At 40.7% G+C, this 26,634-nt stretch overlaps 1 protein-coding gene across 4 annotated transcripts in view; it reads left to right on the top strand.

Moving 5' to 3' along the window:
* Positions 1 to 26,634, top strand: part of CUBN (cubilin) — a 279,652-nt gene that overhangs the window by 16,891 nt on the left and 236,127 nt on the right. The window contains exons 1-12 of one of the 4 annotated variants that reach the window (XM_043882921.1): positions 5,304 to 5,501; positions 6,462 to 6,591; positions 7,521 to 7,616; positions 8,164 to 8,202; positions 11,302 to 11,403; positions 12,048 to 12,151; positions 19,772 to 19,898; positions 20,844 to 21,006; positions 22,552 to 22,683; positions 23,565 to 23,660; positions 25,534 to 25,652; positions 26,082 to 26,268. In XM_043882921.1, coding sequence (XP_043738856.1) covers positions 5,458 to 5,501; positions 6,462 to 6,591; positions 7,521 to 7,616; positions 8,164 to 8,202; positions 11,302 to 11,403; positions 12,048 to 12,151; positions 19,772 to 19,898; positions 20,844 to 21,006; positions 22,552 to 22,683; positions 23,565 to 23,660; positions 25,534 to 25,652; positions 26,082 to 26,268 — 1,339 coding nt within the window. In that variant the 5' untranslated portion in view covers positions 5,304 to 5,457. The other 3 variants (XM_043882920.1, XM_043882924.1, XM_043882925.1) reach the window with 3 other exon arrangements.

The raw sequence follows: 26,634 nt of genomic DNA, 5'->3' as shown, positions 1-26,634 counted from the left end.
GAGATCCAAGCAGTCAGTCCTAGAGGCAATCAGTCCTGAATATGCATTGGAAAGACTGATGCTGAAGCTGAAATTCCAATACTTTGGCCACCTGATGCAAAGAACTGACTCACCAGAAAAGACCCTGATGCTGGAAAAGATTGAAGGTGGGAGGAGAAGGGGATGACAGGATGAGATGGTTGGATGGCATCACCGACTCAATGGACATGAGTTTCAGTAAGCTCTGGTAGTTGTGATGGACAGGGAAGCCTGGTGTGCTGCAGTCATGGGGTCGCAAAGAGTCAGACATGACTGAGCGACTGAACTGAACTGACAAGCTCCTGGATAAAGTCTGTGATGGGTCAATTGACCACACTTTTGAGTAGCAAGATTGTAGTCTCAGCCATCTCTGAATCTTCGCTGCAGCCACCACTGATGACTAAACCATTTGTAGAGTACGGCCGTGTGGCAGCAGGGCAGGGCAGGGCAAGGGGAAGGGGCATCTATTCCTCAGATCTCTGTGCATCTAAATCTGAACTCTTATCTTTTCTCCAAAACCTCCTTCCCCTGATTATTATTAATTGGTTCCTGACACCTCTGTCCTGCCAATTTCTCAAGCAAGAAACCTGAGCATCACTTCCCTTTTCTTGCTTAACTGCCCCAACATATATTTTTTTGTAGATCCTGTTTCCTAAATACCTCTCTCACTGTCTCCTGCTCTCTCTGCCAGTACTTCAACCAAGGCCTCCCCAGGTCACACCTTAGCTGTACCACAACTTCCTCAGTGACTCTGGGAATTAGACTTGGCTTTGCAGGTCTGTTTGTAAAATGCAAACATGACCCTGTCTAAAATACCCTCATAATGCTCCATTATTAAAGAATAAAGTAGGATCTAAACTCATTAAAATGACATTTCATGGTCCTTCTTGATCTGACTTCCTTTCCACTTAAAAATGCATTTGCATTGTAACCATACTTAGTTGTTTTGTAACTGAAAAACTTTAGATGTGCCCTTTTTTTCTGTCTAAAACTCCCAGTCCCACTGCTTTGTCTGGAAAACTTGTATATATTCTGTAAGACTCAACTGGCTCTTGGGAAGCCTGCATTGCCCTTCCCTGGCAGTTAATTTGGTTAATTCTGTTCTCCATTGTTTTTGTTGTTGTGGGTTTTTTTTTTTTTTTTTTTTTTGATCCTTATCAACTTTGGGTTTCCCTGGTGGCTCAGGTGGTAAAGAATCCATCTGCAATGCGAGAGACCTGGGTTCGATCCCTGGGTTGGGAAGATCCCCTGGAGAAGGGAATAGCAACCCACTCCAGTGTTCTGGCCTGGAGAATTCCATGGACTGTGTAATCCATAGGGTCACAAAGAGTCAGCCACTACTGAGCGACTTTTACTTTTACTTATCAGCTTTATGATTACAGTGATGCCTCTCAGCCAGCACTTACCCTTGAGTGAAATTCTAGTATACTGGGATTTACTTTCAAGTACAGTTTTGATGACTATAGAATTTTCCTCTGTGAATTGAGTCATTCATGAATTTCATTAGTGTGTTGTGTTGGGGATTACTAAAACCGTTGGGGACTTGGGTATTCAGATAGAAAAAGGAAGTGAAGTAGATGGTGCACGAGAAGCAAAGGTTGTACTAAGATGTTTTGGAAAGGGTAAAGGAAGAAAGGAGAAGATAATTCTGATTCTTTTTTGTAAGGAAGGAAAGAGAGGAAGAGAAGGAACTGGAAATTCTGTAAGAATTGCTGAGCAGCTGGGAGGAGAGAGAGGTTGGAAGGTGACATCCTGGGACAGGATTGGGAGCACAAGTCAGCAGGTCACGAATCATTGATTAGTAACACTGCACTTGGAGATGGAGGAATGGGAACAACCCTAAGTCCATGTACCATGTGTGACGTCTGCAACAAAGCAAAACACATTGACATTCACCTCGCTGTAGATCCCAAAAGCTGGAAACCAAGAACACAGCAGACCTCGTGACAAACTTAAGATGTGTAAAAGTCATGGATGTTATTAGTGTCCTGAATGCGAAAAAGTGTCTTATGGCTTTCTTAGGTGTCCTCTCACACGCTCCTCCCCAGCATAGAGCAGCTCCCAGGGCAAACCCTCTCCTTCCTCTGTTTCCTCAGCTCTGGCTCAGGGAAGAGTTTGTTCCCTTTGGGTTGCCTGCTCTTGGAGACTCTTGGATTCAAGTCTAACGTTGCCTCTACTTGCCCATGTGGAGTGCTTCCTTGCTTCCTGGCACCACTTCGCCTGGTTCTCAGACAGCAGTTTACTTTGGCCTCGCATCCCCAGCTGCAGTTCAGCTATCCCCCTCTTCACTCAAAGTCCTCCATGCGTGTCCGTGTTCTGAAATCCTCTCTTGTAGAAGGGGAGATAAGGCACCCCCATTTTCCTTGTGCCAAAGCTTTTTAAGTTGCCTGTGGATTCTTGCATCATTCCCTGCTTTAAGAAACCTAAGTTCAAGTGGTGGAAGAGGAAGGAGAATTGTTATATTTATTTACATGATAATCACAGTTTGTAGTTAGTGGACATTTACATGCCAGAGACGAGGTGTGCTAAACATTTTGTACACTTTCAGTGCTGTTATTATTATCTTTTTGCTGATGAAGAAAGGGTCAAATGCTCAGACAGTGATGGAGCTGCATTTAAACCCAGATGAATGAACTTCCAAGCCCATGTTCCTACCCTGAGCCCAGTGAGCTTCCCTAGAGTTGACTTTGGAGAGAAAAATCTGTAACATATCCCATCTTGCATTCCTGTCATTTTGTAGAATGGCTAATATAGAAAGGCCATGTGAAGGATCTTTGTGGAATGCATTCTGATTTAGGGAGGAAATGGGAGCTTTGCCAGTCTGAAAGACAGGATTTCAGGTTTATACAGCATTTACTCTGGGAAAGGGAGACAGGAGATTATTCACCTTCTAAGTCTAAAGGTCATGGATTCGACAACTATATTATTTTTATTAAAGAAATTCCAAATAAGGCAGGCCAAAAGAATGAATGATAATGCTGGAGGAACAGCAATTGATTTTTATATTGTTTCCACTGAGTCATCATGTGCAGACTGTCTGACTTATCTATTGATCTCAGCTAGAGTTGAGCAGGTGAGCTGGATATAAAATTCCCTAAGTCATCCAAAGTCAGTCAGACCTTGAAAGAATGTTTCTTTTCTTTCTAGCATGAGGGACAATTAAGAATTGGATGACTATACTCAGAGTAGAGAAATTATCTTGACTTTGTTTTAGTAAGCACATTAGTAAAACAGGAAAATTCTGTTAAAAAAACGAAGTTCTTTTTGAAATATGCTGGAGACATCTTTTATTGCTCTGAAAGATAGGCTGAATGCAGTGACCTTTAAGAAAATAGAATCATGAAAATAGTTATGTTCTGTTCAAAGTTCAGAGTTAGAATGGTCGTTTGTGTTGGAATATTCTAACACATCCTGTTTTATCTTGTTCTTAAAGTTGACAACTATTTCATAGTCAAGATTTCCCCCCACCCCTACACCAAATTGTTAAGCTTTTAAACAAACTTTGAACTAATTTAACTTTAAAAAAATGTATTCAACTTGAAATACCATTGTTGTATGACACCCATTTCTTAAATAACAAAAGAACAAAGAATGCATCATTTGACCTCCAGTATCACCTAAAGAAAGTATCAACTTGTCAGCTATTTTTGCTATTTTTGTTCTTTTGATTGAATAGAACAGGTGTAAGACAGTGTTCCATCTCTCCATAATATCAAGCTGCAGAGCTTATTTAAAGGAGTAATTTTTAAGTTCAGTGGCATTACATACATTCACACTATTGTGCAACCATCACCACTATCTGTCTCTAGAACTTTTTTTCATCTTTCCAAAGTGAAACTCTGTATCCTTTAAACAATATCTCACCATTCTTCCTACCCCCAGCCCTAGAAACCACCACTCTACTTTCTGTCTCTATGAATCTTATACTTTAGGTTCTTCATATGAATGGAATCATACTGTATTTGTTCTTTCATAACTGGCTTATTTCACTTAGCATAACATTTTCAAGATTCATCCACATTGTAGCATGTCAGAATTTCCTTCATTTTAAGGATGAATAATATTCCATTATATATATGTAATGCATTCTGTTTTCCATTCAGATCTGTCAGTGAACACTTGGATGGACATTTGGCTTGCCTCCATGTTTTGGCTGTTGTAAATAATGCAGCTATTAACATAGTTGTACAAATATCTCTTTGAGTCCCTGTTTTCAATTATTATAGCCAGAAGTAGAATTGCTAGATCATCATTCTAGGGCTTCCCCAGTGGTGTTAGTGGTAAATCTGCCTACCAATGCAGGAGAAAAAAAGAGACTTGGGTTCAGTCCCTGGGTTGGGAAGATCCCCTGGAGGAGGGCATGGCAACCCACTCCAATATTCTTGCCTGGAGAGAAGCCTGGCAGGCTATAGTTCATAGTGTTGCAAAGAGTCAGACGTGACTGAAGTGACTTAGTACACATGCATGGTCATTCTATGTTTAATTTTTTGAGGAACTGTCATACTGTTTTATAGTGACTATATCATTTTACATTCTCACCAGCAGTACACCAGGGTTCTAATTTTTTCACATTCTCGCCTAATAGTTGTTATTTTCCACTTTTGTGTGACAGTAGCCATCCTATGAGTGTGAAATGTTATCTCACTATGGTTTTGATTTGTACTGCCCCAGTGGAGAAGGCAATGGCACCCCACTCCAGTACTCTTGCCTGGAAAATCCCATGGATGGAGGAGCCTGGTTGGCCGCAGTTCATGGGGTCATTAAGAGTCGGACACAACTGAGTGACTTCACTTTCACTTTTCACTTTCATGAGTTGGAGAAGGAAATAGCAATCCACTCCATTGTTCTTGCCTGGAGAATCCCAGGGACCGGGGAGCCTGGTGGGCTGCCGTCTATGGGGTCGCATAGAGTCGGACACGACTGAAGCGACTTAGCAGCAGCCGCAGCAGCAGCAGTGATAAATGACACTGAGCCATCTTTTCACGTGCTGTTTGGCCATTTGTGTATCTTTTCAGAAGAAATGTTGATTTTCTTTGCCCATTGCTTAATAGGGTTACTTATTTTGTGCTGTTAGGTTGTGGGATTCTCTGTATTCTGCATACTAACCTCTTAATCGTATGTATGATTTGCAAAGTTTTCACATTTTTAAGTTGCCTTTTCACGATCGATAGTTTTAATTGGAGAAGGAAATGGCAACCCACTCCATTATTCTTGCCTGGAAAATCCCATGGACTGAGTATCCTGGTAGACTACAGTCCATGGGGTCGCAAAGAGTTGGACACGACTGAGCGACTTCAGTTTAGTGTCTTTTAATATATAAAAGTTTTTCATTTTGAAATAGTCCCACTTACCTATTTTTTTTTCTCTTTTGTTGTTTCTACTTTTGGTGTCATATCCAAGAAATCATTGTGGAATCCAAAATCATGAAGATTTTCCCCTATGTTTTTTCCTAAGAGTATTATGGTTTTAGCTCTTATATTTAGGTAGGTATTTGACTCATTTTGTATTATTTTTTTCTATATAATCTAAAGACTGGGTCCAACTTCATTCTTTTCCGTGTGGATATCCAACAGTTCCCAATAGCATTTGTTGAAAGCCAGTTACTTCTTAAGCAAGGAGTGTTTTAGTGGATGTTTCCAAAGCCATTTGCTACTGTTTCAAAGGTCAAATAGGTAATGATTAAGTTGTGCATCACTGAGGGGTAGATTTTGACCTCTCACAAGTTGAAGAGTATTGAAGATCTAAGATCATTTACATCCCTCAGGAAGAAAAAAATAACCTAGGCTTCCAGGGCAAAGAAGAAAGGACTGAAAAGTGTAGAACAATCCACAGGTCAAAGTATACCTGCCAGGCTTGGTTCTCTGGACTCCCACACTCGGCTGGGAGAGCGGCCTCCCTCCTTCCTGACAACCCAGGAGGCTGGTGAGGAACATGTCCTCACTTTTTCTTGGGAGTCTGGTTATTTTATTGATGTTTGCGGCATCATACAGTGAAGATGGAGGACTTGCACTGCAGAGACAAAAAAGAAATATTGACCTCCAACAGTAAGTACACACATGGGTCATTTCTGCTGATGGACTTGGGTGGTTCCTCATCAGTTTTCACAAATAACCAGATAAGCGAAGGTATAATTTTTCTAAAGAAAAAAGGTGATACTAAAAACAAGTAGGGAAAAACAGTTGGATTGATGTATGCATGTACCTTTTTATACACAAACTCTTCATTTATCACTTGGCAAATTAGGCAGGTATGCAGTTACTAGGAGGCATGTCCAGGAAATTTGCAAAGAAAGAAATGACAAGTGAGCAGGGAGAATTCAGCTGAGATGACCACAAAGCAAAGATGTATGCAGTCCCTAGCTATTGAATGAGAAACTTTGTTCTCTAGACTTAAAAAACTGCATGTGATAATTACTGATGCATTCTCTGGCTTGGATTATGTAGGCCTCGAATGACTGCAGAGAGGGGAAACTTGGTGTTTCTTACTGGATCAGCTCAAAACATTGAATTTAGAACTGGATCCCTGGGGAGAATTAAATTAAATGATGAGGATGTCGGCGAGTGTTTCCATCAGGTAATACACTGGAAACATACTGAAGTAGTTTTGTTTATTCATACTGAAAAGGCCTATGTTAATCTGTACTCTCTTGAGCTCAGGGAACATGATTGAGGTAAAACAACTCTGTAGGGAGTCCCTGGGGTTAATGTTGGGTACGGGACATAGCACTCGCAGGAAGTGGCTCACTGGGTGGACTTATGTACTCCAGCCCAGAGAAGGTGCAGAGGGTGATACTGGGGCTTCTTCACAAGGGGACCAAGGATGGAGGGGGACCACAGAAAGGTGTAGATGTCATCAGTTTATTTTTGCCACAGAACAGAATTGGCCAGTAATCCTCTCTCCTGCTTTACTGAATGTTTTCAGAGCTCATCGTTTGTTACATCACACAGGTCTATTGGTCATCATGTTAGGAGCTAACATTTAGAGCTCATTATGGACTCTGTGCTGTGCTCAGCACTTTATGTGTATTATCTCATCTAACCCTCATGGCTGCCTATGAGGCCGGCTTTATGGCTACCCCATCTGTAAGGCAGATAGAGGAACCCTCCCTACAGCAGCTCAGCAATGTATCCAAGGACATACATTAAATGGCTGAGCCAAGATTTAAAACCCAAACAGTCTCCTTCCAAGTCAGGCCTCTTAAAAAGCATTCTAAACTATTATTATGGGAAAAAAATGAAACAGAAGATTCCTTGATACCTTATTACTGAACGGGTAAGTGGAATTATGCCATGGCTATTTTAGTCTGATGTTTATTATACATGGCATTGTTCTGTGTTGGTTTTTTTTTTTTTTTTAAATAATAATGACAAGGTCTTAGGGCTTGAAATAGAATACTATCCAAATTTGAAGATTTTATTCTTATAGACGTAATTTTTTCACTAACATTCTCTTCCTCCTTCTCTTCTCCCTTCGTTTTCTTCTCCTTTTTTAAAAAAAATCAGATCCAGAAAAACAAAGATGATATTACAAACTTAAAAAGAAGTATAGTCGGTCTGCCTCAAAATATTTCTAATCAAATCCATCAGCTTGATTCCAAGGTAAGTCTGACATCCATATCCTTGGGACAAATGGGTTCTCCTTAATACAACTTTGTAAGTAATCATTTTGCAGAAGATATACCAATTTTGTATCCTCCTTAAAAATGTAGTGTTATAATTATGGACTTTTTGGTTAAATGACCCAGCCCTAATGGAGGAGGTAGAGGTGTGATGAGCAGAGGTTGGAAATCCTGTGACAAGAGCTTGTGGCATAAGTTGGCTCTGCTCACGTTCTGATAGCCACCTCCTTATTGATGAGGTGGATGGGTCACCGTCGCTCAGGAAAATTCCCAGGGTCACCATATACAGTCAGTCAATGAATCAACTTATCATTGTGTTATACTTCTTTTTTTAAAAAAAATCCATGCAATGGAAGAGAGAAGGAAGGAAGGGAAGCCTGGAGGGCAGAGAAAAGAGGAGGGGAAAGGCAATTAGACAAGGAACAGACAGATAAAGTGAAGGTACTAGGAAAATAGGTAACAGAGTAACGTGGCATAGGATGTGCCTTTGAACCAGCTAATGGATGTTTTCTTTTCCCCACTGCTAGCTTGTGGCTCTTGAGAGAAAATTCCAAAGCTTACAGCAGGTAAGTCCTATAACTACTAGATAGCCAACATCTTTCACTGAAAATACACTAGAATCACTGAAGGAGCTGGTGTTCTTCTTTTTAAAATTTCATTTATTTATTTATTTTGGCTGTGCTGGGTCTTCGTTGCTGCCTGGGCTTTTCTCTGTTTGCAAGGAGCTGGGGGCTACTCTCTGGTTGTGGTGTGCAGACTGCTCACTTTGATGGCTTCTCTTGTTGCAGAGCTAGGGCTCTAGGGTGTGAGGGCTTCAGAAGTCATGGCACATGGGCTTAGCTGCCCATGTACCATGGTGTGTGGCGTGTGGGAATCTTCCCAGACCAGGGATCGAATCTGTGTGTCCTGCAATGGCAGGCAGATCCTCTACCACTGAGCCACCAGGGAAGTCCAGATAAAGCTGGAATCCTTAAGGTGGATGGATGATCAATATCAAGGGCTTTGCTCTTCCCCTAATTTAATTCTTCTCACAATCAAAACCAGTTTTCTTATTGGCGAGTAGTTGATTTACATTGTTGTTAGTTCCTGCCCTACAGCAAAGGTGAATCAGTTGTATGTGTGTATATATATATATATGTATATATATATATACACTCTTTTTTAGATTCTTTTCCCATTTAGGCCATTGCAGAGTATTGAGTGGAGTTCTCTGTGCTATACAGTAGGTCTTTATTAGCTATCTATTTTATATATATTGATAACAGTGTGTATATGTCAATCCTTAATCTCCCATATTTCCCTCCTGGTAACCATAAGATTGTTTTCTTCATCTGTGAGTTTATTTTCTGATTTGTAAGTAAGTTCATTTAATTCTCATCACACGTCATGCTTCCCAGGACACATGAGGAAAGTGAGTCTCAGAGAGATGAAGCTCACTGAGCATGTGAAGTCCTCTGACTCTCAGTTCAGCTGTCCCTGTGCTCTTCCTCTTTGGCTATCACTTTTTTAATCATGTAATGTCAGGCTTAAGTGTGCTGGAGCTGGTCAGCTAGTGACCACCCAAGTTGCTTATTCTGGCATCCAGGACTCAGTTTACAAAAGGCTCACATTTTCTCTAACATTAAACTTAGAGTCTAGGCTGTATCTCAGAATATTCCAGACCTTCTTAAAAGTATATCTGCTGGTGATTAAATTTGAACAATTTCTTAGAATAAACCATCCATAACTTTACTGCATGCTTGTAAACTAGTCCTTGTAATTTTAGACTTCTTATCCCTTTTGTAGGGAGCTGATATTTTTAAGACTTTCAAGGGAGCCATAACCTTCCACACAGAGAAATGCATAGAAAGTCCCCATATTTTAATGACTAAAAGTAAGAGGATTCCAGGTTCAGAGTCCCTGCTCTCATATTCTTGATCTGTTTTTGATTATTCTTCAAATGTCCTCTATTCTGTTGTTTCAATTTTGGTGGACAAGTTTACATATTCCTTTTCCTGGCTTTGATAAGAAATTGCTCTTTCTGCCTTTGTCTTTTTAGAGAGTAGTTGAATAAATGAAAATGAGCAAGACAAACAAGAGTGTTTATTCCTGCCAAAGGTCAAGAACTGGAGGCCATAGTCCAGTTAACTGGGACTGGCCTCCCTCTGCCCATCCCCCCCAGGAAGAGTTTTCAGTGACTCTGGAGTAGAAACGCCTTCATGCCTTTGGATGCCTGAAGTCCCATAGTTTCCAACTGTCTTTCACCTGACTGCTCACTGACTATTTACTGCTGGCTCCCCACGGGCTTCTGAGTTTTTAATCCCCAGACAATGTTGTCTTACATGCCAGAAAAACCTCTAATGAGTTTGTGGTTGATTTTCTTAGCAGTGTCCTTTGATGAACAGGACTAATTGTGGTACTGGCACAGACATAGACAGAAAAATGAAAGAACACAGAGTCCAGAAGGAGACCCCCAAATCTATGGGCACCTGACTTATCACAAAGGTGGAGAGAGAATGGGCTTTGCTCCACATGGTCAGCTTGGCATTCTCTGCTCTCAGTTTCATCTGCAAACAGGGGGAACATACTTGATTTTCTCTCTGAGAAAATCAAATATTTCACCAAATATTTTTCAAAAATGTAAAGAATAATTTGCCCCATTTTATTTTTTTATTTTTTTTAATATTTTTTAAAAATTATTTATTTATTTGGCACTGGGTCCTAGCTGCAAAACATGGGATCTTTTATTATAGTTGAAGCCAGCTCTTAGTTGCAGCATGTGGGATCTAGTTCCCTGACCAGGGATCAAACACGGGCCCCTTGCATAGGGAGTGCAGAGTCTTAGCCTCTGGACCACCAGGGAAATCCCAATTTGCCCCATTTTAATTTTTAAAACCGAGAATTAGACTAACATTAGGTAAAATTAACGGGACTGCTGTCCTTGGGTAATCACTTGTGCTCTCTAAAGACGTTTTCCCTGCCCCAAAGGCATTTCAAAGCTTACAAGGTGGGAACTAGTAGCTGACTAGAACCTGGGTAGGATTCCCCAGGTTCCATAGCCAAAGGCAGGTCTCTGTGTATGACTGTGGTCTGAAAGCAGTCATGTGAGCATGAGGCTGGAGGGTGTATTTAAGCCTCAGGCCACATTTCCCACAAAGGGTCTTGGAGTGAAAAAGAGTTCAGTCATCTTAACCCAGGGGAGGAGTGTGGGGGCAGCAAAGATGATCATATTTCAAATGCTTATCTGGAGGTACCAAAGAGAAGAACAACAGCCAAAGAACCGGAATTTCCGTTTTATTTTCTTAGTACAATAGGAATTTCCATGTGATTCCCACACCCACATCTTGACTCTTGTCACCATCATACGTTTGTCAGGAGAACAGTGTTTTTTCAGAGAGCAGAGTGAGAACTCTTGCCCCTCACCTTTGCCTCACCCATCCGTGGTTAAATGCACGTTAGTAGAGAAGGAATATGGATAGGGCTTGATAATAGTCAACACTTTTTGGTTTCTCACAAGAGAGTTGATAGGAAGAAGTATTTACATAATGGATTTAAAGTCTGGAGGAAGACCCCCCCACCCCGCCCCCTGCCCAATTGACCAGGAGTAAAATGTGGCTTGGTGTACACACCTGCTCTAAAATGTGGAAAGTATGACTGTCTCGCTGACCATCCTGTCTTTGTTCCAGACACTGGACAGGAAAGTTTGCAGCAGCAATCCCTGCCAGCATGGCGGAACCTGCCTCAACCTCCCTGATTCCTTTTTTTGTATGTGTCCCTCACAGTGGAAGGTGAGTCACCTAGTCTTTGGTTAAAAATGATGATGAGTCAACATCAGTGGTTTCCTAGGAATCCTCCAGACCTATTTAATTCTCTGTCCAAAGTTTCTAGGATTCTGTGGTCTCCTGAGTCAGAATAAATGACACCAGGTATGCCAAGATGCAAATTGCGGCCAGCATGATTCTGTCACCGTTGAATCCTGAACCATCTTAAGTGGGGATTTGCTGGACTAGATGCTATGTGCTGTTCTGGCTAGCATGAATTTAAATTGCTCAGCACAACTAAATGAATCTTAATGTAGCTTGTGCATTTTCCTGCCCTTTTCTATTAATAATGAAAACATTCCTGACATGTGCATCCAGAAGAAATTAAGTGACTATTCCTAGGCAGAGCTCCACAGTAAGATGAAGAATAGTCCACATAAGGATTCTTCTCCTGTGACTGGTATGATATATGAAGAGCTCTTTGGCTCTGTTAGGCCACACCTGAGTTATAGATGAAGGGTGACTGGAGATGAGTTTTAATTGTATCATATTTAGTTTGACCGAGGACTTCTTTACTGTCTGTTTGTAAATCTTTGAACATGCTGTGTGACTGTTGGCCCAGATGCCTTTGTAACCTGTAGTACCTGACTTTGTGCTTTATCTAAACGCAGGGCCCTCTGTGCTCTGTTGATGTTAATGAATGTGAGATCTACTCAGGGACACCCTTGGGCTGCCAGAATGGAGCCACATGTATTAACACAGCAGGGAGTTACAGGTAACTTTTTTCTTTCCTTTTTTTTTTTTTTTTTTTAAACCAATAAACATTTATTTTTCATACTCACAGGTCTGCATATAAGCCATGGTAGCTCCACTTCAGTTTGGTTTGGCCTGTGGATCTCTTTCTTATACCAGGGCTAGAGGTGCCCCAAGCTACTGGAGAAATGTCCTTCTCAAGGGCAAGGTCAAAAGCCCCAGAGAGTTGAACAGAAATGTATAAAATCTCCTAAAGCTATAGCTCCAAATTCGATGTCACTTTTGCCTGCTTGTTGTTGTTTAAATTAGGGTGTGTTTTTGAAGAACTAAGACATCCCCTGGTTAACAGTATCCAAGGTTAAGTGCCTGTATCACCAGCAAAACTAACTGTTCTCTAGGGAAGTCACGCGGTGTTTATCTAACATACACAGAGCTGTTTCCTTACTGTAGAGAAAACCTTGTGTGACCTCACCTCTCACCCCATGAAGAAACCTGTTCTCTGAGGAACAGGAAGGAGGCCTCCATGGCTGGTGTAGAGTGAGGATGGCCCTGGGCAAGATAAGGCAGAGGGGTTAGTAGGAGTCAAAGCATCCAAGGGATAGCCATGGGAGAGCTTTATGTAGAAGAGGGATGGCCTGCCCCCCTCTCCCCTCCCCCGCCACCCCCTACATTCAGTAGCTGAGAGAGCTGATAGTCAGGACTTCTCCATTCAGGCACTGTGCAGTGTCCACCATAACCAGAGCAGGGTGAACCCAGGTTTTCTTCACATGGATACTCCTCATTGTCTTTCTTCAATTAGTCATCAGGCCCCTCACCACGGTCATCTCCCTGCTGCCGTCCGCCATCTTTTCTTCTGATTGACTCTGTCACCGGGCTCATCCGCAGCATTCTCCTGCTCAAATCGGGCATCGCCCTCAGCAGGAAAACTTCCCTTCTCTTACAAAGCTGACTTGGGCATCACAGTGCCTCCAAGTTCCCATCAAACTCTAGGAATATTGGTCTATAAGGTGACACTGACTGATGTACTATCTTGTTAAGTAATCAAGTCCAAAAACGTATGGCAGATCAATAACAAACTTCGGTTTCTGTAGTTCCTTAAAATCACTTAAAAAAAAAAATCTCTAGACATTGTCTTTCCCCATATTTTGGTGGGTCTCCTATATTCTGTGATTATAAAGAGAGAAAGAAATGGGTTCTGTTGTGACAGAATCTCTGTGTTTTATCTCACTGGAATCAAGAGCAGCTCTTCACTCTCTTCCAGCATCCCTGCTGTCCTATTCTTCAGTTCCCTTGTAACAACACATTCTGTCCTTCCCAGCAAAAAAGAGTGCAGGAATTTTGTTTTTGACCTTGTCATTTATTAGCACACTATATTCTTAAAAAGCAACCACAGTCTTTCTCTTTTTCAGTTGTTCCTTTAATTCTCATAATATGATCTTAAAAGTTTTTCCTCATTGCAAGTTACAAACTTAACTCATTCTGGCTTTTGGTGGATACGTCCTTCAGTTTCAATATCCTGCACATTGTACGTCTCTGATGTCAATGAAGTATTGAATTATTAAAGAGCTTTTTGCTCTCCAAATTTTGTTTCTCCTTTAAAAGAACCCTCTGATCCTGTTTTGATAAATATTCAAGCTTGGATCCAGAATGCAAGTCTAATCTTTCAGTACCTTGAAAGCATTATCTCCTGATTTCTATTTATGGGCATTTATCAATGAAAACTGCTGCTTGGCGATAACACTGGCAAATGACTCCTAGTATGGATCCTTCCCACGTTCCTGACATCGAGGAATGTTCTGGAGATTAGTTCTCACTCTCTCTCCCTTTATCATCCCTGTCTTCTGGAGTCTTGCAAGCCAGCAAAATAACAAACATGCAGCAGGGAGGAAAGATCCATAGATCAGGACAAAATTGTTTTTCCTTCCAGGACAAATTTGCCCTTTTATCCCTGCAAAATGGCAATGAAAGGAAAGGTTTAAAAAAATTTTTTTTGTTGTTTGTTTTCTTGACATGGTATGTGCATCTTAGTACCCCAGCCAGGGGTCAAACCCATCCTCCCTGCAGTGGAAGCATGAAGTCTTAACCACCGGATTGCCAGGGAAGTCATGAAAAGAAAATTTTTAACACAATTATTTCCTGCATGTCAGAGGTTAATTTTTCCAGATAGAAATGAGAAGAAAGGAGGGAGGAAGGGAGGGGGGGGAGAGAGAGAGAGAGTGCACACGAGCAAGCGAGTGAGCAAGAGAGAGAATAATTTTACTTGTTGAGAGTTGCCTAAATGACAGATTAAACTTGATAGAGGAGTACTGAATTATTCTCTCTTGCACCATCCTATCAGAGAAAACCCAAGGACTGATTGTGCTGACTCTGGAAATGATTTGGGTTTCTAGTTTCTGCCCGTCACAGGTTCCCTGGAGGACATTAGGGAGCACAGTGTTTAATCTGGTTTCTTCTTGCTCTGGGCATAGTGTGTGAAGCCTCAGGAATTCCAGTTGATTATCTCTGACCTGAATACTCTCATTCAGGCATATGATGAAGACTTTTTGAAGGAATAAAAGAAAATAGAAACGTGTATATGAGCATAAGATTAAAAGGTTGTTTTGTGGAATCTATGTGGAATGAAACAGAGCCCTTCGATACTTTCTCAAGTTCTGTTAATTATGGGAGGTTAAGTCCTTGTTAATCAGCAGCTTCCTTGAGGTTAGAAACTCCTTCAGGAAACTTCTGTGAACAGTTGCTGAAGATACAGACTTGAGCCCTTGTTGAATAATCTGCAGTGGGCAGTTTGCTCTGGATTTGCAGCCTCCTTCAGCCTTTAACTCTTGGAATCCATTACTTGTGGGAGACAAAGGAGTCTTTCTTTAAAGGGATTAATAACTTTTATTGGTAATGATCTTTGAAAGATAAAGCGCTGTGCAAATACTAGTTCACTGAAAGCCCCATTTCATAGAAAAATTTCTGATAAAAATTCTATTTTTTTAAACTTTTGATTTTATATTGGAGTATAGCTAATTAACAATGTTGTGATAGTTTCAGGTGGACAGCAAAGGGACTCAGACATTTACATTTACTCAGCCATGTACATGTATCCACTCTCCCCTAAACTAAAAATTGATTTTTGGAGTCATGAGAATACAGCAAGGACAACCACTGTCTGTTTCCTCCAACTCCTGGGGCTCCCAATCTTTTTCCAAGTGCTCAGGCAGCTAACTGATAATATTTTGCCACTGTTCAATATGTTTTTACCTCTTTATTCTGAAGAATTGATTCTTATTGTTTCCCGCTGACTGTGGGTTTAAAATAGCCCATGGAATCCGCATTTACCTGCATGGATGGTGCATGTTATATACTTCCAGCTCAGATCTAGAAGGCTTTATAGAAAAAAAGAAGTTAAGTTTGTTGTTTGCTTTTTCTCCAGGAACACAATGGTGATTATCATATTTTATTTTACTTATTTTCATTTTTATCACTAGTGGGTTTTAAAATAGGCAGAGCTTAAATGATGAGAATCATCTGGTTTTAGCTCAGATGGAATGGAGTTAGGTATTAAACATATGACCTCTTTTAGTTAGTCAGTTATATTAATATTGAACCATGGACTCTAATGCAAGTTAAACTATGACCATGGAAGCATATGTGACCATGTCTCAATGGCCAAATGTACTTGAAGTGTTTTTCAAGACAGAAACCCACCCCACCTTTTTTTTCCTACTGGAATCAAATCAGCAATAGAAAGTCATTACAAAAGTTACTTCTTCAAGAGGGCATAAAATTCACTACCCTGTTTCTTTAAGGGCATATCTAGACACCTTGAGAATTTATTAATACATTTTCATGTAAACACTGTTGTGTTAAAAGATATATAAAAAGGGAAAGTATTCAACTAACTCTCCCTTTCAGAAGGTGGGAATGTGATGTGGAAAAACAGTAGTACAGGAGTAACACTCACTTAGGTGTAAATTTATCTTCTGCCAATGACTAATCCCGGGCCTTGGGCAATTTGAACCTTGCCAATAAAATGGGATTAAAAATGCTTGCCTTTAAATATCATAGTGAGGAAATTGCTAGTGTATCTGGCTTTCTTCTTCCTTTCAGCTTTCCACTTCTCACCTTGCTGTTGTTGAGTCACTAAATTATGTCTATAAGCTCTGTAAGCTTATAAGCTGTGTCTGACTCTTTGCAACCCCATGGACTACAGCACACCAGGCTTTCCTGTCCTTCACTGTCTCCTGAAGTTTGCTGAGATTCGTGTCCATTGAGTCGGGGATGCTATCTAACTATCTCATCTTCTGTTGCTCCATCACCCCTTCTCCTCTTGCCTTCAATCTTTCCTAGCATCAGGGTCTTTTCCAATGAGTTAGTTGTTCGCTTCAGGTGGCCAAAGTATTGGAGCTTCTCACCTTATCTAAACTTAAATGAGAGAAATATATTTGTAGCTGTTTAGGGAAGCCTGTAGGATTAAAGTTTACTCCTCTCTGAATGACAATAGCAAGGGAGAAGAAAGAGAGAGAGATAAAGAGGGAGGATTTAACTGCAGGTCCTTGAACCAAAATCTCTGCTCAAATCTCTAGTCCTTTTCCAATAGTAAAGCATTTAGTGATAAGATAAACACAGTTTCCTGAGCACTTCCTGCAGGAAAATGCCTTTAGACCCCAAGGTGAAAATAGTGCTCATAGCTTGACACTATTAATTTACAAGAAACTGAGGCAGAGGGAGTTATTGCATTGTCTAAGGTGAAGAGTTAACGGGTAGCATCAAGATTTAAACTGAGGCAGTCCTGTCCCGTGGGGTCTTGAATACCCAGACTTCTCATGCATCAGAGACTCAGAAAGCTAGTAATAGTTGGTTTAAAGATTAAAAAAATTTTTTTGGTGAGTGGAGATGCTGGTAAAATAAACTTTTAACAAGGAAGCCACCAGGATCAAATCCTCACATATGTGAAGAAATGGTCTAAGTCCTATCACCTCCAAGAGTCTAATTAAATTCTCAGAATGCTCTGTATCAGGATGGGAGAGTGAATGAGGAAAGGGAAGAGAATATGAGAGGGGAAGTATGGAAAATGAAAAGAAGATAAATAGCTATGGATAAGGAATGAGTAATTGAATTCCTTTTTAAGTTTAATCATGTACTGCTATTAATCTCTGACCTTGTCTTAATGAGAAAGGCAACCTTGGAATGTTCAGAAATGTAATTTATTAATGGAACAGCTTTTACTCAATTATATATTGATGTTGTGAGTTGCAGGGCTTCCCAGGGGGTGCTATTGATAAAGAACCTGCCTGCCAATGCAGGAGACATAAGAGACATGGGTTTGATCCCTGGGTTGGGAAGATCTCCTGGAGGAGGGCCTGGCAACCCACTCCAGTACTCTTTCCTCAAGAATCCCATGCACAGAGGAGCCTTGGCAGGCTATAGTCCATAGGGTCACAAAGAGTGGGACATAACTGAAGCAACTTAGCAAGCACACATGTTGTGAATTGCATGGGATATACTTACGACAAAAAAGTATTTATCTGAAATCCAAATTTTAAGCTAGGCATCCTATATCTTTATTTGCTGGGTCTGGCAACCATACTTGGTTAGCCTGAATGGTATTCACCACACTCTTACTCTCCATTTCCAGCCACATTCATTGATCTCTTTCTTCCTTAAAACCTACTCAAAGATGCCACCGAGCAGTTGTTTCTGGGGCCTCCATGGCTACACCAAGTTCTGTGCCCAGAGTGAGGCCCCTGTTGCTTCTCCAACAGCCAAACTCTCCTTTCCCTTGCTGCCAGTCACATGTTTGTTTTTACCAATGGACATCAGCTGAGCTTTTTGTGCCCCAACGTGTATTTTTAAAAAATTAATTAATGGCTGTGCTGGGTCTTCATTGCTGTGCTTTCTCTAGTTGCAATGAGTGGGGACTCCTCTCTAGTTGCAGTGCGAGGTCTTCTCATTACAGTGGCTTCTGTTGTTGCAGAGCACAGGCTCTAGGCACTCGGGCTTAAGCAGTTGTGGGGCACAGGCTTTGTTGCTCTGAGGCATGTGGGGTCTTCCCAGACCATGGCTCCAACCCTGCGTCCCCTGCATTGGCAGGCAGATTCTTAACCACTGGGGAGAAATCCTCAACACATATCACTAAAAGAGCTCCTTTTCCTGGGAGAGTGGCCCCTTTTCCAGAACACTCAGAAACTAGTTCACGGTCCATGGCCACACAGTTCCTCGTTCCTTGACTCTGACCCTTGGCCCCGGTGGCCAACGCAGTTCAAGTCAGGTAAACGGTGCCAACCAGACCTGGCTCTCACCCCATCAGCTGTGCTCAGACATGTGTAAATGAGCTCTGTGACTTCTCTGCCTCTTCCCTTTTCCCCAGCTGCTGCTCACACTATCCATATTCCCTCTGAAACTGCAGGGCAGATATAAAACTAACTTAGAAAAATAAATAAATAAATAAATAAAACTAACTTAGCAACTTTAAGATTGCGATGGTTTAAGACAACTTTTTTTCAGTCACTAAGTTGTGTATGACTCTTTGTGACCCCATGGACTGCAATATGCCAGGGTTCCCTGTCCTTCACTATCTCCTGGAGTTTGCTCAAACTCATGTCCATTGAGTCAGTGATACCATCCAACCATCTCATTCTCTGTCACCCCTTTTCTCCTCCTGCCGTCAATCTTTCCTAGCATCAAGGTCTTTTCGAAAAGAGTCAGCTCTTTGCATCAGGTGGTCAAAGTATTGGAGCTTTATCTTCACCATCAGTCCTTCCAATGGATATTCAGGGTTGATCTCCTTTAGGATTGACTTGTTTGATCCCCTTACTGTTCAAGGGACTCTCAAGAGTCTTCTTCAGCACCACAGTTCAAAAGCATAAATTCTTCAGTGCTCAGCTTTCTTTTTGGTTCAACTGTCATATCTGTACATGATTAATGAAAAAACCATAGCTTTGACTATGTGGACATTTGTTGGCAAAGTGATGTCTCTGCTTTTTAACATGCTGTCAGTTTCTCATAGCTTTTCTTCCAAGGAGCAAGCCTTGCTTGTTTTATTATTACTGAATTGAAATCTTAGAACAAAACAGCCAGGCTAGCTTAGGTGTTATGTAATAAATACATCTTGTGAGTGGCTATGAAAGAACTGTTACTAAGTTAACTTATCTCTTATGGAGAGAAGAAATGTGGCCTTTGCAATATGATTACAATCATCAAAGATTCTGAGATGTGGATATACCACTGCCCATGGGGTTATACAAACCTAGAGCATATTTGAGAATTTACCCATTTGGTCAAGGTCACCTGTGCTTACTGGAGGAGCCAGCTGGGTGGCCGATGAATGGACGCGATGATCTCTACCATCCTGAATGAACTCTATACCCCTTAGTTCATAGTTGTTTGACCTTTGACAGTGCTGTTTGACCTGATAGCAGAAGAATTTATAGAGGTAGTTGTGCCCTCTAATCTCGTATTTGAGATGACAGCACATTTACTCAGTCTGCCACTTCAAGAGGAGCAGAGTGACTTTCTTCCAAGACTGCAGCCAGTAAATCTGGTTTTCTGGTTTGTGATTCTATGTACATATCACTGACCTGCAATCAGAATTATTATTGATTTTTTAACTGATGCTAAGAAACAGCTCCTGAGTTGTGCTTTGTGTGACCAACAGTTGTCTCTGCTCACCTGAGACCCACGGCCCCCTGTGTGCATCCAAATATGATGACTGTGAGGGGGGTTCCAAGGCGCGCTGCGTCCACGGCATCTGCGAGGATCTGGTCCGAGTGAAGGCTGGAGAGGTGGGTCCCTTCCAGGGTGGGCCCCTCGGGGATGGCGGGGGAGGCTGGTTATTAGTTCCTCGTTCTCTGTAGCTGTGTGTGTCCGCACAGGACCTTGTGGGGCTGCAGAGGGGAGTCACGTCCTGCCCTTCAGCTGGGCTCAGATGAGGAAGGTGATGAGGGGTGTCCATAAGTAAGCAGAAAACAGGACCCAGAGGCTGATTTCATTAAATTACTCATATTTTTATTATTTGCCCATGACTCTCACTGTGAGACATGATCTTCTCTTGGCCTTGTGAGTTTTAACAATGACAAGATATGGAAACACAAGAGCCCTGCCCTTGTTTGTGACATTCCGTTTTAAGGAGCCTGCATTTGTCCTGGCCCCTGAGCCTCTTTGAGCCCACTTCTCTAAGTATCCCTTGTGCTGACCTTGATTCCTGGCCCAGAAGGTCATCCAGCCCTGGCCCAATTGGCCCTCCTTGAGACCTTCAGGTATTTATTTTTAGTTGTTGTTGTTGTTGTTTTTTCCCTGCCCATGTGACAGAAAAAGGTTCCCTTCCAGCCATGGTGGGAGGGTGGTGTGTGTGTGACCTTCAAAAAGGAAACAAACAGAATTGATTTTCCAAGGTCTGTGACTACATGGATGTTTTTCCCTCTAAAAGCGGGCTGAGCGGATTGACTTTAATTATATTGACTTACAGCTCTTGATTGTTGTTGCCTTTTCCCAGGCATCTTTGAGGGCAAATTATAGGTTTCCCTTACTCTGAAATAAAGCCGTTTCTCTTTTTGCATGGTCTGGTCTAAATGCTTAATCATGTGGGAAGAAAAAGAGAAGCCACTCGATCGGTCTCATGGAAATGAACGTGAGAGGAGGAATCGGTTGTGGGCTCCGTGAGATTTTTCAAAGGCTGTTCTTGGTCGTTCTCTTGGTTGCCTGCTTTCACACCTTTGTTGCTCCTTCAGCCCGAGTACAGCTGCATCTGTGATGCTGGGTGGAAGGCCCCGTCGAACAGCATGGCCTGTACGCTGGACGTAAATGAGTGCGACCTCTGGCCTGCACCTTGCTCAGAACGTGTGCGGTGTTTCAACACCCCGGGCTCCTTCTATTGTGGGGCCTGCCCCACAGGTACGTGGGTGTGTCCCTCCTGGGCTCAGGTGCCAGGCTCCCCATGCCAGTCAAGCAAGATTGCAGGACCAATTTCCTTTCACTGCCGAGGGATAAGAAAGCTGTTTTCAGGATGCCTTCCAATCCAGTTTCATATCCCATTTCACTAGGTCCCACTCCAGAGCATCTAACTGCTGCAGCAGTTAAATGAAAGAAATGGTTGGTTTGTCCCAAAGAGTGGTAGAGTTAAATGGCAGGGCCAGGATTAGCTGTAGAGTTTGGGAGGTCAGTCATTTTATTGCTGTGGCCGTGACCTTGATTAGATTTGAGATCAAAAGACAACGTGCTCTGGTCCCACCGTTCATACAAGCCAGCTGTTTGTAAACCTGGGCAAATTGATCTGAGTGTGTTCACTAGTGTAGGGTAAGACGAGGTTCGGAAAAAGAACGAGACCAGCACTTTACAGGAACAGATCACCTTTAATGAGGCGAGAAGGGGCAGCAGTCAGATTAGTGAGCTGGTGCACTAACCCAAGAAAAGAGTAAGTATATCTAGGCATCTATGTGGAAATCTGCTGTCAAAGGGGGCCTGTTCTTCTCCAAGGTTGTTCAGAGTATTATTCTCTCAAACGGCTGGGGCAAGGAATTCTGGAGATCAGCCAGAGGCTGGGATGGGTTGGGAGCTGGGCATAATCAACCTTAATGTCCATTTTCTTTCTTCCAGTGAGAGAGTTCTTTGTTTTGCATAGAATGGTGGGAAGGACCCAGAGGGGAGTTTTAACTCCAGGCTATTTTGAGCCGGGTAACTTTCCTTCAACTAGAGTCTAGTAGTCCTCACCTGGGTGTGTCATCGGAAAACCCTGTGTCTCTCTCCTCTTCTACCTTTTCCTTCATTTGTACAGACACACAGACCAATATGCAGGTTTTAAAAAAAATTATTTCCCCAAACTGTGATCATTGCTCTGCATACATTTCTAAAATTCGATATTTTCCATTAAAATATATATGGGAAAATCCTTCAGTGTGTGCACATATTATTAAAAATAGCTTTTAGCATCCATTGGTATAGATGATATTATATTCAGTATATTATATTCATAGTATTATGATATTATATTATATTCATAGTATATTCAGTATATGTCTCTGTGTACTATTGAGAGTTTTTTTTTCCCGTTAAACAATGCTGTGGTAGACTTACCTGCATCTTTATGAATGATAAACTGACAGTTTATCTGCTTTCAGATAAAACCTGATGACAATTTTATCATTGTAGAATAAGTTTTCAGAAGTGGAATTGTTAGTCAAAAGTTATGTATTTTAAAATCTTTAATGAACATGGCTAGATCTGTTTCCAAATAGGTTTAACTAATCTAACTTCTGATTAATAGCATATAAGACTACCTGAAGTGCCCACCTCTTTGCAGGAATTTGATTATAAGTATTTAAAGCAGCTTTTGCCAATCTGAAAGGTAGAATATATACCATTTTAACCTGTATTTCTTTACATAGTTAAGCAGGTTTTTACGTGTTTTTAACTAACTTTTCAAACCTCCTGTTTTTCTAGGCTGGCAAGGAAATGGATACGTTTGCGAAGACATCAATGAATGTGAGATAAACAATGGCGGCTGTTCTGTGGCTCCACTTGTGGAGTGTATAAATACAGCTGGATCTTACCGCTGTCATCCGTGTCCACCAGGTGGTACACCAAATTTCCTGATACCGTTACAGATGCAATGTGCATTTGAAAACAGGATCTTGTGTTCCTTTGTAAATGTGACTTATGTCTAAGCAAGCAAGCTGAATGGTGCAAAAAGTTTGACTTCTGAATCCAGGATACATTAGTATGTGTTATAAGAAAGACAGAAAAGTTACTTTGTGTATCAGTGGAAAATAATAAGCCTTTACTAACTGTGAGATGGCTTCTTGAAATAATGAAGAACTTGACAGGTTTTCTCTATGGATCACAGATGGATTGTTCCCACAGTTTATTAATATAGTGAATTCATGAGATGTTTTCCATATAAAGTTTACTAAATACCAGAGCTAATGGTAGGCATATTATACACGTGCATTTCCTTTCTCTTCCAGAAAGAAGTCATGACTCCTATTTTCTAATCTAAATTGAGTTACTATCCAAGAAGTTCAGGGAGTTCTAAGGGGCAAATCAAAACCCTGTATGTTTTATTAACATGAAACAGCAGTACTTTGGACTTTTTTTTTTCCTTTGGACTTTTAAAATAATTCAGCTCAAAGCTTTGAAGTCACTGATTACAAAATGTCACTTCCTTAGAGTCAGCACTTTCTAAGTCTCTCCATAGTTTTCATATGTATTTTACTTTTTATTTTTGTCATTAGAAACAACCCTGAACATTGTTTCCAAAATTAGGTTCCTAATTCTTGTTGTCCATTTTCTTAACTGTGTAATTTTATTTATGACATATTTTATTTACATTTTCTGTTTTGATAATGGAAGATCTCTGGTTGGTCTGGGTCCTGATATTTGTTTCTCAGATCAGGATCCTTCTTTTTGCATGTTGCTGACATTGTTTTTCACTTGCCTGCTCTTGCTGTGCTCAGGCTATCAGGGCGATGGGAGAGTCTGCACGCTCCTAGACCGCTGCTCGGTCAATAACGGAGGCTGCCACCCACAGGCGTCATGCTCCTCGGCTCTAGGTAATGACTCATCTCTCCCTCTGGTTTGGGGTATTTTAGGATGACCTTCTAAAGCAAATCAACATTTTAAAATCAAAATCCTCTATTTTCAAAATTCTTACTTTGGTCTTCAAACCAAAAATCAATCCATGTTATAAAACTATACAATTGGATTTTCTATGATCTGCTCTAGTTTTTGCAAGTATTTCCCAAGATAATTAAGCCAGCAGATAGATACATGACTGTATTCCAGCAGCAAGGAAAAGAGGAGAGAGGAGGAACATGTCAGTTGTTCTAAGGACTCCCCTTTCTGGGCCTTTGGCCTGACTGAGTGAGGTGGCTAAGTGTGGCTGCAAGGAAGGTTGGGAAATATAGTCTTTATTCCAGGTGCCCACACCCTCAGTTAAAATAAAGAGTTTCTAAAAAGTAAATAAATAAATAAAGAGTTCCCTACTAAGAAAGGAAAAAAATGGATCCAGGGCAAAATTCTTCTGGGTCTGCAGTGTTGCATAAAAGCTTCACCTGCGAAAACTTTAAAAATACATGCACATTACTAACCTTTTTTTTCAAGAATAAATAATTTATATGTTTATTAACAGTCTGTAGAAATATAGATTTACCCTACCCTTGACAATAATGGGTACTATAGTGAGTTTTCATTTTCATCAATTTCACAGGCAAAAATTGCCTTCTCATTATTTTAATTTTGACCGAGTCAAAAAACTTTGATTAGTACTAAATAAATAATGAAAAATTTCACATATTTACTAGCCATTTAATTTTTTTAAGGTCCCTTATTCATCTGCTATCTTACTGACCTGTGAAATTTCATTTTGTACTATGAGGATATTATCTCATTATTTTATATTTTATATATATTTTTCTTGGCATGTGGTTTTTATTTTAATTTTATGGTAGTGTTTTCTAGTTAGAAGTTTAAAATTTTTATGTGGTCAAAAAAGTAAATCTTTCACTTTAGCATTTCTCCTCTTAGAATTTGACCTTCCCTACCAAACTCTTTGGAAGTCAAGTATTGACACATGGTCCTTCTTACTTTCATTTATTTTTAATGTTAAAATCTTTGATCTTTTCAGGATTTATTTTTATCTATAGCATCAAATAGAAATCTAGTTTGATGTTTTTGTCCAAATAGGTATCTCCAACTCCATTTATTGAATTATATATCGTATCTCATGCTATTTCAAAATACTGCCTTTATTTTATTAACTTGTCATATATATGCACATGTCACGTATATCTCACATATATATGAGAGAATATAAATGTGTATGTATGCACATATTAAATATATATGTATGACTATTCAAGTGTTTGTTAAATGATTAACAGCCTACTGAAGTGGTTAGGAGGTGAATTCTAGAAGATTGCACTTTATTTTTCCATTGGCTCCACCATGTTCTATCTGTGGGTCTGTGATCAAGGCACTTAATCTCTCGGCGCTTTGTCTTCATCTGTAAACGGAGATTTTATAATAGTATGTATTTCTAGGGCTCAGTATGTGTACAGATACCGTCATTGCAGGAATGCTCTTTCTTGCTGCCAACCCCTCCTTGATAGGCAACTCCCTTTCCCCTTGCTGGGCCTCACGTTTTTTTTTTTTTTTCAACTCAGGACTATGACATAGGGACTGACAGCATCAGTGTCAATCTGTAAATAAAGTATTGATAATGTGTCCTGTCTTTCTTATTCTTAAGATTAAAAGCTAGGGGAAAAAAAGATTCTAAATCTTTTCACCTCACACTTTGCCTTGTCTGCCCCCGGGTATGCGCAGACTTTGAGGATTCCTTATCTAGACCACAGAACCTGAGTTTTGTTCCTGGACCTGAGTGAAGGAGACCTGCACTTAGACATTTCCATTTCTATTTCCAAACAGGTTCCTTACCTCTTTGCACTTGTCTTCCGGGATATACTGGAAATGGTTATGGGCCAAATGGATGTGTGCAGCTCAGTAATATTTGCCTGAGTCAGCCCTGTGTAAATGGACAATGCATTGTGAGTCCTTTGTTCTTCTAAGGGAACTGAGTGCTGGAGAATAAATTTAGTTCACTTCTGTGCAATACGTTTTCTATGATTTATGAGTTTTAAGGTAATGATTCAAGCTTAAGATAAAGAGTTGTCAATAGCTTTCAGATAAAAGGTAGGTAATGACTTTAGTTCCCAGGAAAAACCAATGAGTTCATTTTTTTCTCTCAGTGATTTACAAAGCAGTAAAACAAAGCCTACAGTTTGACCCAAATACATCTAATTTCTTATTCTTTGGAATTAACATTTAAATGAATTAGTAGTTAGGCTCCTGGAAGTTGCTTGTAGTTCAACACCTTCTCCTTGAAATACATAGCATGCTGTTCTTTATTACTTAGGTTGGTTCATGATTACTGTCTGTCCCTCCATTCTGTGACATGGTGTTTCTTCTTTCCTTAGGAAACAGTCTCTGGTTATGTTTGTAACTGTGAATCAGGCTGGACTGGTGTCAACTGCACAGAAAACATCAATGAGTGTCTGAGCAACCCCTGTCTGAATGGGGGAACCTGTGTGGACGGCGTTAATGCTTTCAGTTGTGAATGCACACATTTCTGGACTGGATTTCTCTGTCACATTCCCCAGGAAGGTACACTCAGCATCTCTTATACCACAGATGCTCACAGTTTACAAGTGTCATCCTTGAGTGAGTCCTGCTGTAGCTTTTCCACTGAACAACCTGCTATCATGTTCAGTTGCTCAAAGGCTTAGAACTAAAGTCTTCCCTTGCAGAAATGGTTTGAAATTCACAAGGTAAGATAAGGTAAATTCAACTTAAGCCATACAAATCTTTTCATCAAAGAAAACATTAATATTTTCCATTTTCATAATGTCCCTTTTGAAAGCAAAATATACTAAGTTATTGTAGTTTTCTAAGGGAGAGTCTTCTCTATAGCAGCCATTTCATTTCCCTGGAACTTTACAAATACTCATGTCACTCTCCTGTTCTAAAATA

The sequence above is a fragment of the Cervus elaphus genome, chromosome 23 (assembly GCF_910594005.1).
Source record: "Cervus elaphus chromosome 23, mCerEla1.1, whole genome shotgun sequence".
In the NCBI taxonomy this organism is placed as follows: Eukaryota; Metazoa; Chordata; class Mammalia; order Artiodactyla; family Cervidae; genus Cervus; species Cervus elaphus.
This window is presented reverse-complemented; position numbering and strand designations above follow the sequence as displayed.